This window comes from Canis aureus, chromosome 8 (genome assembly GCF_053574225.1).
Source record: "Canis aureus isolate CA01 chromosome 8, VMU_Caureus_v.1.0, whole genome shotgun sequence".
Taxonomy (NCBI): domain Eukaryota; kingdom Metazoa; phylum Chordata; class Mammalia; order Carnivora; family Canidae; genus Canis; species Canis aureus.
The window spans coordinates 59,119,702-59,131,692 of record NC_135618.1 but is presented as its reverse complement, the minus strand read 5'-3'; the positions used below and the strand labels follow the sequence as shown (position 1 = coordinate 59,131,692).

Here is an 11,991-nt window from a genome sequence, read left to right as displayed (position 1 = left end):
ATCGGATCCCACGTCGGGCTCCCGGTGCATGGAGCCTGCTTCTCCCTCTGCCTGTGTCTCTGCCCCCCTCTCTCTCTCTGTCTCTCTCTCTCTCATGAATAAATAAATAAAATATAAAAAAAAAAAAAGAATAAGTGAAAATCGAAAGACTTTTATGCTGTTAGTAAATAAAAGAGAAATATTTAAAAGTAGTGTTTATGCAGTCTTTATGCTCTTTCAATTTTTCTAGTTTTTCTATGTGTGCTTTTATACTGTTAGCTCTTTGGTGCTGGGTGGAGAGGTAGGGGGCTTCCTTCCTGGTCCAGGAAGCAAGGCCGGCTGTGCTGCTCTTGGCCCCTAGGGGGCAGCAGAGGGAAGCAAACAACAGCTTGGAAAGGTCTACTCAGAAAAAACAGCCCAAGAAGGGGCTGGTCCAGGAAACACCTTAAAACGTCTGTTTTCTCTCCAATCTCCCTGTCATCCCTCCTCAGGACTGCAGAAAAAGAAGAAAGAAGAAAGAAAGAGAAAGAAAGAAAGAAAGAAAGAAAGAAAGAAAGAAAGAAAGAAAGAAAGAAAGAAAGAAAGAAACCAGCTTCAGACCTCGAGGACTGAGGAAAATCCCACTGATGCTGAGAACGAGGAGGAGGGTCAGTGAGTGAAGAAGGAAGGTTCGTTTTGGGCCAAGGGGCTGACACTTGATTCACCCGGAGACGTCAGGGAGACAAGCCCTGGATTCTGATCCCTGTCCCGCCCCTTCCTGAGATTCAGTTCCTCCCTGAGAATTCCCTAAGGGTTCAACGATATCTTTTTGACCGAAGTGCCCAGCATGCAGTTGGTGCCACATAAATGTTTACAGGCTCTGACTTGAGTGAGGCTGGGAGGTGGCTTCAGTGTGTGACATAAACCTGGCACATCTTCAAGATGCCTTACCTCCCAACCACCTTCCCTCCTCATCTCCCACTGGCCCCCTGGGCCACCTTCTGGAAACACAGCCCTAGGTCCCATCGTGCTCCTGCTCCACAGTCATAACGGGCTCCCCGGGCTCAGCACATACTGGTGTTCCTGTCCCCCACTCCTATTTACAGATTTGAAAACAGAGGCTCTGAGAGACAGATGTGGCCCACATGTGGCCCCACATGGAAAATTCAGACCTTCCACCCTTGGCCTGGAACACCCAACACTCTCCAGCTCCAATGCCCCTCCTTAGTGAGGCCCCCCGCTGCTCCTTCTCCCATCCTCTTTCTGTTGCTCTGTTGCATATACTACCACGTGCAATTACCGAGTTTATCAGCGGTGTCCGTGTTTATCATTGACTCTTTCTCAAGAACATGAGCCCCATGGAATCAGGAACCTGGTTTGTCTTGTTTGCCCAGTGCCTAGCACAGAGCAGGGACCCAGTAAATTCTTCTTGAATAGTTGTTGGAAGAGTTAAGGCCATCTAATGAAGTTGGTTCCTTTCTCCTCTGGAGAACCCACCCCCTGGGACTTTGACTGCATGGAGCTCTGGGGTCTCTTCCTCCTGTGGGAGCACTCACCAGCCCCAGAGCAGCAAGTAGCCTCTAAACACAACAGCACTGGGGGGTGGGGGGAGCGGCTTTCACGGAAAGCCTGGAGTGGTGTCTTTACCAGGGGAATAAAGAGGGTATTATGCTTAGATACCTTGAGAATGAATGTTTCAAAAACCTCACCGATAATTGTTAATTGACTAATCCTTGGCTCTAATTAGGAGGGCCCAGGGGCCAGGGATGCTCTGGTTTCCCAAGCTCCACTTGGAAGGTGTAAGAAACAGGAAGGGACTTAGGAGGCCCAGAAGCTAACCCATGTCTTTGTATCAGCCGACTTTGAGGAAAAGTTGGAAGCAAAATGCAAGTGGGCTATGTCCGTACAATGCATATTTATACTTCCTGAAAAGTAGTACTTTCATTATGAATAGCAACATTTTTTTTCTGGACAATTTTGTTGAATATAAAAAAGGGCACAATTCCCAACTGTATGGCTCTGTGAGTTTTCATAAACTGAACACCTGTGTGAGGTCGGGCCACCTGGCCCTCCCAGACCCCGGGCCACCTCCCCAGCATAACCATCATGCTGACTTTCAGTACCAGAGGTTGGTTTTTCAAAATATTTTGGGCTTGGATTCCAGGTTCTCAGATTCAAATGTGTCCCCCCAACCCCCTCCCACCCTGGGGCCCCTGACAGGTGTCCCTGAGGATGGAAAGGGCCTCAGGCCCTTCGTGTCCCCTGCACAGGGACTTTTGCCAATGGTTAACCAGGCAAAGATGCAGGCCCAGTGTGGGCATGTCATTTGATCTTGCAAAAGGAGCTAGAAGTCTAGATTTTTATATGAAATCTCATGATTATTGAACAGTGGTAACTCATGAAAATTTAACACGCTGTGGAGACAAGTCCATGCAGGCCAAACAAAATACACTTACGGGCCAAATTTGGCCTGCAGGCTGTCAGTGGGGGTGACCTCGAGGGGCCCTCAGACCTGTCAGGAGACAGGTGAGGACACAGGCGTCGCAGCGCAGAGGAGGCCGGGGCAGGGCCGGGAGGCCTCTGCAGTGGAGTGATGTTTAAACAGTGCTTTGAAGGCCAGCCGAGATAAGGAGCACAGGGGCACTCCTGCAGACGGAGGAAGGCGGGCAGGGGCCTGCTGTCTGGTCTGAGCACCGGGTGGTCAGAACTGCAAAGTGGCAGCGGGAGGAGCGGCTGAAGGGGCCAGGGATGCAGGCTGGAGCCCATCTCGAAGGACCAGGAACAGTGCTTAGATTTTGTCCTGGGGCAGGCAGTGCGGGGGTGGGGGGGCGGGTTAAGCAGAGGTGCTGGGCTCCTGGCTGTGGCCACATGCGCAGGGGAGGGAACCAGATGGGGGTAGACTGGGGGGCAGCAGGGAAGTGGGAGGACCTGATTTGTGGCTGTGGCTCAAGGGAGGGGAAACAGGAGCTTGGGCCCAGATTTCTGGCTCCCTAAACAAATCCCCCCCCACCCCTGACATAGGCTCTCCTGGACCAAAGCAGAGTTGGATCCCTGAGCCCTCTTCCTAGCCAGGCCCTGACCTTGGGCTCTGTCCTTGGCCTGCTTAGCCAGAATCCCACCGCGTCAGTTTAGCAAGAATCCCTCATCCTTGGAACCCAGTCGGATTCCTCGTCTCCATCCCTGACATCTTCTCCCCCTGGGCTGCTGTCAGCGAGAGTCCTGTCCAGTCAGTTTAGCCAGAGTCTCATATCAATATTCCCCCCACCGACCCCCACTCTGTCCCTGGGCTGCAGATCCCCTCTTTTCCTTGTCTCGTTCAGAGTTGAGCCCCATCTCTCTGCCCTCAGGCCAACCCCCCATTGCTGTGACCCCTCGATAAAGAAAGTGTTACTGTCTTTAACAGGTGCCACGACGTTGGTTTCAACCCTCAGTGGCTATTTGAAAATACCCATCCTCTCCAAGGGGCGGCCTAATGAGTTTGCATTCATTTCAGGAAGGGTGCGCAGAAGGCAGCCCCCGTGGCGCAGTGGTTTAGCGCCGCCTTCAGCCCAGGGCGTGATCCTGGCGACCCGGATCGAGTCCCATGTTGGGCTCCCTGCATGGAGCCTGCTTCTCCCTCTGCCTGTTTCTGCCTCTCTCTCTCTGTGTCTCTGATGAATAAATAAAATCCTAAAAAAAAGGAAGGGTGCGTGTGGCATAACCTCCACTGCCGTCCTTATCTGCATGAGGTCCAGTGTGGAATCAGCCAGAATTTCTGATCTTTCCGGGTGGCCCCCCACATCTGCTTCTCCCAAGGCTTTCTGTCTCAGCAAAAGGCAGTCCTGTCCTTGTAGGAGCTGTCCTTGTAGGAGCTTCAGGGTTGTCTTTATACCCTACATTAGATCCTTGCACAAATCTTGCTGGATCTACTTTGAAGATGGACCCTGAACCTCCACCACCCTGGGCTGAGCAGCGGGCATTACATTGCCTGGATTTATTCACTAGCCCCTACATAGTCTCCGTGTTTCCACCCTTTTTCACTCAGTAGCCAGAGAGGCCCCGTTGCACCCTAAGTCAGATCGTGTCTCCCCTCTGTTCAGAGCCCCTTGAGACTTGCATCCTATTTGAAGTAAATGACACAGTCCTCATAAGGACCCAGCCCATGATCTCTTATCTTTTCCCCATCACCTCTGCACACTTGTTTTCTGCTAGTCTCCCCACTGCCCACTCGGCTCCAGCCACACTGCTCTCAGGGTTATTGCCCTACCTCAGGGCCTTTGCACTGGCTGCCCCCTCTTTCTGGAACCGCCTTTCCTGGGATGTCCCCATGGCTTACTCCCACTTTAACTTAAGACTTTGCTCCAATGTCATCTTCCCAGTGAGGACTCCTTGAAACCCTGCTTTAAATCACAACCTGCTACCCTCACTCTGTCCCCACCCCCTACTTTATTTCTCCTCTTGGCTTTTAATACTTGCATAGCCTACATCATAGGTATTAATGTTTGTCTTCTCTTTTCTCCCAGGTCTGCACATCCAGTGGGTGCTCAACGAATGGAAGGACATTTCAACCCCCCCCCCCCCTTCTCTGTGCTTCCTCTGGGTATTTCTGAAGAGGGTGTGATCCTGTGACTTATTTCGGTTGGGATCTGTTGGCTTGGAATACCCAGGGAAGAGTTCCCAGCCTGGAGGTCACTGAGTCCTGCCCACATGTCCATTGTCACAAGCTTCCATCTGAGGGACTGAGTTTCAAATGTGTATGGACACTTCTGTGATGAATATTGCACACCTATTTAGAAGTGTTACTGAAGTCCTTGCAACTTCTTGGCCATGATATATGTTCCCTGTCAAGCCATACCCTCAACTCCATGATTATTGCATGGAGGTCCTCCTCAAAACAGTTTGGAAAGCCTTGTGTAGGGCCAGAAAAGGGATCTAATGAACGAGGCTGGAGACCCCTGACCATCCTTCATATGATATCCTGCCAGGGACATTGCCCACAGTCACTGTCAGCCACCTTAGGCAGAGTAGCAGCAGCTGACAGCGAGCGCAGGTTCACCCACCAGAATAAGGCAATTCATACTCTGCTAACCTTGAATTCTGCAAGCCCTGCCATTCCCAAGCTGGGGGGTGTTGGAGCAGCTCTCAGCTTGGGCAGAATTCAAATGAGCTCTTGCAATCAACATGCAATTAATTGTTATACACCTGGGCATCAGGGTCCCATGCACTGCTGGTGTGAAGGGAGTTCAGGTCATCTCAGAGCCGAGGTGGGGCTGGGGTGCTCAAAGTTGGGCAATCCCAGTTTGCGGGAGAAATCTCTGAAAGGTCAACCTTTGGGTTGCAAATGTGGTCAACCGATCTTGGTTCAGATGTTAATCATAGTGGCTAGCATTTACTGACCACCTACTGTGCGCCAAATCCTTTTCTCGGTAGGCCCGACTCCATTACAACAGCCTGATTCTCCTCCCCTTTTTATAGACAAAGAATTGAGGCTCCCAGAGGTTACCTGACTGTTCAAAGGCCCCAGCTGGCCAAGCCCCAGAACTGCCTGACCCAAAAGTCAGTATTTTTGACCACTCTGCCCCCACCCCAACCTGGAAGAGTCTGAGTAGACAGCCTCTGCAGGGCATCCGTACCTACCAACTACAACTTTGTGTGTCCAGACCTCCTTGGGTCACGCTGCTCGGCACCTCAAGTGCGGATGGTCTGCGGGAGGAAGCCTCATTTGTCCTACACAACACATGCATCTGGCACGTCTTTGCCACCTTTGCCGCTGTTCCATGCCACAACAGAGAGCCCAGGCAACTGTGGGTTCCACCTGCCAGAGAAGCCCTTCTTGTTGCTTTAGGCAGTCTAAGTCGCGGGGGGCGGCCCCCAGGGAAAGCACAAGCCCCAAAGACTCTACAACCCTGCCTTCCTGGTGGGATGCCCCTTCTGATAGGTCCTGCGAGTCCAGGTCCAGGGGAGGGCATCCCTTCCGGGTGAGCTTGCAGCTCCGGGGCTGTGGGAAGCCCAGGGAACTTTGCAGTTCTGATCCTCTGGGGTTCCTTCCTAGGGGTCCTTCCTGCCGGCCCGCGCGCGTCCCTCTTGGGGAGCCCAGCGCGCTCGGCTAGGGCCTCTCTGGGTCTGGAGTAGGATGCCCTCTCCTGGCCGGGTTTGGGGCCCGCCCCCGGCCCCCGTGGGGGACCTCCTGCTCCGAGAGCGCCTTGCCTGGCGTTCTTCTGGCTTCTCAGCCCCTCCAGCCGGGTGCGGGGCTCCTCGGGGGCGTCCCTCCCCTCCGGGTCCCCCGCCCGCGCCCGGCGTGGGGCGCCCCCTCTCCCCGCTTGGGGCGGGCGCCGGAACAGTGTCGCCGGCCGCCTGCAGGTGTCTCCCCACGGAGGGGCGCGCGTCCCTGCGCCGTGGCCGCTGCCAGGCGCCAGCGGCTCCTCGCCGAGGTGCACTCGCGCTCCGGGCTCCGGGCTCCGGGCGTGCCGGAGCCGCTCCGCCGCCGCCGCCCGCGCCCCCCGCGCCCCCCGCGCCGCGCCCTCGCCCTCGCCCTCGCCCCGGGTGGGGGGGCCATGGGCCCGCGCCGCGTCCGCCGCCGCCGATCGCAGGCGCCCGAGCCCCGGGGCGCGGCGGGCAGCGGCCGCTGACGCGGGGCGCCGGCTGCCAACTTCGCGCGCGGAGCTCCCCGGCGGCGCGGTCCCGGCGGCGCGGGCGGCATGAAGACGAGCCGCCGCGGCCGAGCGCTCCTGGCCGTGGCCCTGAACCTGCTGGCGCTGCTCTTCGCCACCACCGCCTTCCTCACCACGCACTGGTGCCAGGGCACGCAGCGGGTCCCCAAGCCGGGCTGCGGCCAGGGCGGGCGCGCCAACTGCCCCAACTCGGGCGCCAACGCCACGGCCAACGGCACGGCCGCCCCCGCCGCCACCGCCGCCGCCGCCGCCGCCGGGAACGGCCCCCCTGGCGGCGCGCTCTACAGCTGGGAGACGGGCGACGACCGCTTCCTCTTCAGGAATTTCCACACCGGCATCTGGTACTCGTGCGAGGAGGAGCTCGGCGGGCTCGGTGAGTGCGCGGCGGCGCCGGCGGCGGGGCTCCGGGCCCCCGGCCCCGCGCGCCCCCCGCGCCCCCCGCGCGCCCCCCGCGCCCCCCGCGCCCCGGCCCCGCGCGCCCCCCGGCTGCCGCCCGAGGGGTCCCGGCGCTCCGCAGGGCTCGGCCGCAGCCCGGGGCGGGGACAGCGGGGGCGCGGGGGCGCGGGGGCGCGGGGGGCGGCCGGGACGCGCGGCCGTGCGGGGCTCCGGGCGCAGCGGAGGCCCTTCCCGAGCGCTGGGCGCCTGCGGGGACGTCGCCGCGCCCCGGGGAGGCGCGTCTCCAGGGCCCCGGCTCCGGGGCTCCCGGGCTCCCGGGCTCCCGGGCTCCCGGGCCGGCGGGGCGCGCGCTCCTCTCCGCGCCACAACTCGTCTCCGGGCTCGCCCCCGCCCCCGCCGTCGTGGCGGAGCCCCGGCGCCCCGCTCCCGGCCCGGCCCGCTGCGGGGAGGGCGCACGTCCCGGGAGCCAGCGGCCCCGCGGGGGTGGGGGTCGTCCTCCCGGACGGGGCTCGGGCGGCCCGGGAGTGGGCGGGGGGGAGGGGAGGCCCCCCTGCCCGGGAGAGAGGATGCGGCGGGCGGGAAAGCGGGACTGCTCGGCCAGGCTCCAATCACATTGGCTGGGGGGTGACTGTCCAGTCGGCAGAGCAAACTGCCCCCGGGGCAGCCAGGGCGGAGGCAGTGCCCCCGAGGAGGGCAGTGAGGCCCTGGGCGTGGGCCGGGTGCGGGGCCACACCACCCGCTGCCGCCCAGACCGGGTTGCTGTAGGTCCGGGCGCCGGGACCCTCTTGAGTGAATTGACCTCTCTCCCCAAGGTTAAAAGTCTGTGCATTCACGGACCGCTCTTGTGCGTCTATGTGAGCACTCCGGTGTAGGTGGGGGTGGGTGACAACGGAGCTTGCCCTGGATGAGCCCTCGGCCTGTTCGCGTAAGGACACAGACAAGAAGGTGTAAGATAAACCCTGGGAGGCTGCTCCCTCTGCCTGGAATTCCCTTCCCCACAGCTTCCGGGGCGTCAGCTCCCCTGGGACTTGCCCACCTGTCTTCCCAGGCAGGGTCTTCTGGAGAGAAGATCTCCCCATCCCCTTTGGAGGCAGGGTCCCCTAACTTTGTCTCTCATCATCACCTTTATCTCCTTCATCAGACTCGGCACAACCTGAAATTTTCTGGAGCCTGCCTCTGGTCACTGGCTTCTCGTCCCTTGTCTCTGCAGGATGTCCCCGGTGAGGGCAGGGACTGGGCTGCCTGGTTCCCCGTCATCCCCCAGCCTGTGGGTAGTGTCCTCTGCATAGTAGGTCGTGTACATTTTTATGGGATTCGCATTGGATGAGACCTTGGGATGATAAAGCAGAGGTTTCCCGGGGTGCTCTCTGCTCTGCCTTGCCTCTGGAGGTGCTGGGCTGGACTTTTCTGTGACCACCTGTGTGACACTAGCCATGTGCCAGACACTCCGTGTTTGGATATGGTTCCACCTCTGACCACTTTCTCCCCATCAGACTCACTTCTGGTGTGCACTCAGAAGTCACATCTTTACTCCGGGTTGTAATTAAAACAAAAAACAAAAAACAAAAAACCTCAAAAAGCAGACTGGCTAAAATTCTCTGCGTTCCACTCAGCCTGACCCTGACCTTTTCCACGGAGGTCTTGTAGTGTCTTGTCCTGGAGAACATCCGCACCTTTTGGGGTAGAGGTCCCCCACACATCACCTTCACTTGTCAGCAAGTTTCTCCTTGGTGTAGAAATGCAGCCTCCTTGTCTTTCCTTCATACATGTACTTAAAAACACAACATTGTGTCTCTGGAGTTGCCGGGTCCCTGCGGTCCCTTCCTCCGTAGGTGTCCAGGCCCTCGATGACTGGCTGAGCCTCTTCACTGAGGTCTCTCTTGGCTTCTCCCTGAAGGTCACGGCCCCACCTCTTGCAGGTACTTCCCTGGTTGGAGCTCATCCGTGTCGCTCATCCAGGGCTTGACACAGGGTGTTTAAGCCGGAGCAGTTTTAAAAATTATTAATTGAAAAACATTTAAAGCAATGTTAGCTTACATTTATTGAGCTTTTAATGCGCACCAGGCACTGCTAAAACTTCTCACCTGCCAGGTCTTGCTGACTCCTTGCCAAGGCCTCCGCGGCAGGCACTTCTAGGGTGCCTACTTTCAGATGAGGAGTTGGGGGTTCAGAGAGGCTTCTGTCCAGGTGTCCCAGCTGGCAAGGGGGCCCCAATTATCTTTGGAGACAGAAAGGGATCTGGGTGGAGTGAATGATGCTGTTGGGGGATCCAGGATGGGCGTCATTTTGGGGGGTGGCACTCAGCCTAAGACCCTCATCCCCAGTCCTGTGTTCGTAAAAACATGGGTGGTTAGTTTGTTGGGCAAATAATGCAAACCCACAGTTTGTCCTTTCCCTTTGATCGCTGTTGGCTAGAGATCGCCCCTCCCAGAAAATCACAATTTTCCTCCCCGAGAGCTTGGAAAATAGTTATCAGCCTGTCAGAGCCGGTGAGAAATTTGGGAGGTCTGAGCCAGCTTGGATGGTTTCCCTGGCTGATCCCATGGTGCCCAAATCCTGCCTTTGCCACCTCTGTGGTCCTGAAGGGATGTCAGGAAGTACCTGGCCTCAAACTTTTGTTGCTATGACAACACTTCTTCTGCGTTCTGTGACCATTTTTTAAATTTATTTTTTACTTGAGGAGGGGAAAAAAAAAAAACCCGCCCCCAACAACCGCCCTCCCTGGCCCTAACAAAACCCTGCCCTCCTATCTGCCCACCTCTGAGACATCGCAGACCATGTCTCTTTCCCTCCCTCCCAAACTACAGGCAAGGCTTTCTTTCCTTCCCAGCGTTTCACGTTCACCCCAAAGAAAACGCCAACCACGAAATCCTGACCTCTCCGTGAGAAGCAGCTGCTAACTGCTCCTTCCTCTCCAACGCCTGATCGGTAATTTCTTTCTGCGCCCAGAAGAGCCTCTCCCCACTCTGTGCAGCCACAGGGAAATCTAATAAGCCCTTTTACCCACATGAAAAAATCTACAGCGTTCACAAAGAAAACTGCAGCCTGTCCTAAACAGACACAATTTCACCAGACCGGGCACAAAGAAAGCTTTTCTCCTTCCTCCAAGAAGGAGCATCAACCTCCTTCAACAAACAGAAAGGGAGCATGGCCTTGACACAGAATTACCCCGAGCCCTTCACGCAAATTGGATTTCTCCTCTGGATTAGATGCTCAGAAGGGCTGGGTGGTTGCCCGTTGTAGGCATTCGGGGGGCGGGGGCAGCGGAGGAAAGGTCCGGAAAAGGAATAGTGTGGTTCTGGGGGTGGGGGTGGGGTGATGGGTGGCTGGGCTGTGTGGTGGTGCTAACTGGGAGCACAGGTGAGGATGGACTTCATCCGGTGTGTGTTTGAACCCGAGGAAGGAGGAGACTCGGGAAGACCGATGGGGTGGCAGGGCAGGGTCGGGGAGGGCTCCCGGGATGCCTGGAGGGAGGTGAGACATCCCTGGAAGGAGGTGAGATGGAGGCAGCCCCAGGGAAGGGCGGGATGGGTCACGGGAAGCAGGAGCGGGACCCTCTGAACCCACTCTTTCCCCTGGGATGGAGCCCATCCTCCTCTGTGAAGGATGGAGGCTTCCCGAGTCTCCTGTTAGCAGCGTGGCTTGGGCAAGAGCCTCAGTTTGTTCCCCTCTAGAATGGGCATCAGAGCAGGTGGCACTTGCTGGAAGTGGGAATATTCAGTGAAATAGTGTGGGGAAGATGCCGTGCCCCTGCTGGGTATGGGAGCGCCCCTTGCCACCCCCCCCCCCGGTGCTCTTCTGCAGTGGTCACCCTGCTTCCACCGTTGACCCCACCACCCCAGTCTGCTCTTCACCCAGCCCCACAGCAGCTGCCAGATCCTGTCCCTCCTTTGTCCAGCCCTGACTGATGGCCCCACTGTCACTTAGAGTCAAAGTCACGTCCTCCCATAGCTCCTCCACAGCTGTGCCACTCCTCTGGGCTCCTCTCCTGCTCCCCTCATCGTGGTCACTGACTCCTGCCACACTGGCCCCCAACGCCAGCACCCAGAGTCTTCGCACTGGCCCTTCCCTCTGCCTGGACAGCTTTTCCCCTAGGTGGCCACAAGGTTGTTTCTAGAAACTTCTTCAAGACAGTGCTGAGCTCTCTCTGAGCACCCAGTTCAAAATCGATCTCCCCACACGTTCCCTGCTTGATTTTTCTCCCAGCACTTGCCACGGGCTTTGATCTCAGTGTTGCTTGTTGGTTCTGCGTATTGCCCACCAGCTCGGTGAAGGTGGCGGCCAAGTTTATCTGCTCCGGTCGCTGCTGGTTCCTTAGCGCTCGCAGCGCCGGCCCGTACTAGGTGCTCCCTGAACATCCGGGGCTTGAATGCTGGTTGTCGTTAGGAGCACTGCCCCTTCTCAGGCTCCGGGTGTCTTCTTACCCTGCAGAGAGGCGGGGGGCCGGCTGGGGACCCCTCCCCGTTCACGAGGTGCCTGCTACACACGACCCCTCCCTTACACAGGGTGTACGTGGGGTGCGTGTGGGTGGGGGCGTGCTCACCAGGAGGAGAAAGCCCCTTGCTGACCCCCCCATGCCTTTCTTTGCTTTCCCATCTTTTCTATGGAAGAATCTACCTCTTCTGCTTGTTCTCTTAAATTATGCCGATAAACCTTTTTCACCAGGGTGAGGACCGGTCTGATGTCCCCGCCCAGGAAGGTTCTAGTGTTGGGAGTGTGTTGGTGTAATATCGGATGGGCTTTGTGTTGGGATCGCCCGGTGGGTGAAGACTCGGACTTTGAAAGGCATGGCTCTAAGTCCAAGACCAGCGTTGTTTCCTTCCACTTCAGGAACGCGTCTATGGCAGCCAAGTGCCATGGTGACACCTGCTTTCTGGGGCACAGAGAGATAAACTGACTTGCTCAAGGTCACACAGCTACTAAGTGGCAGAAGGTTCTAGAACCCGGCTCTTGCCTGCTATGCTGCACCACACCCCCACCAACCCAA

At 57.4% G+C, this 11,991-nt stretch overlaps 1 protein-coding gene across 3 annotated transcripts in view; it reads left to right on the top strand.

Annotated features, from left to right (window-relative positions):
- The first annotated feature begins 6,567 nt into the window (after window positions 1-6,567).
- The window catches only part of GSG1L (GSG1 like), a 202,077-nt gene continuing 196,653 nt past the window's right edge, over window positions 6,568-11,991 (top strand). For 2 of the 3 annotated variants that reach the window (XM_077907119.1, XM_077907118.1), the window contains exon 1: window positions 6,577-6,981. In XM_077907119.1, coding sequence (XP_077763245.1) covers window positions 6,636-6,981 — 346 coding nt within the window. In that variant the 5' untranslated portion in view covers window positions 6,577-6,635. Of the gene's footprint in view, window positions 6,982-11,991 lie in introns of all 3 variants that reach the window. The other variant, XM_077907120.1, reaches the window with a different exon arrangement.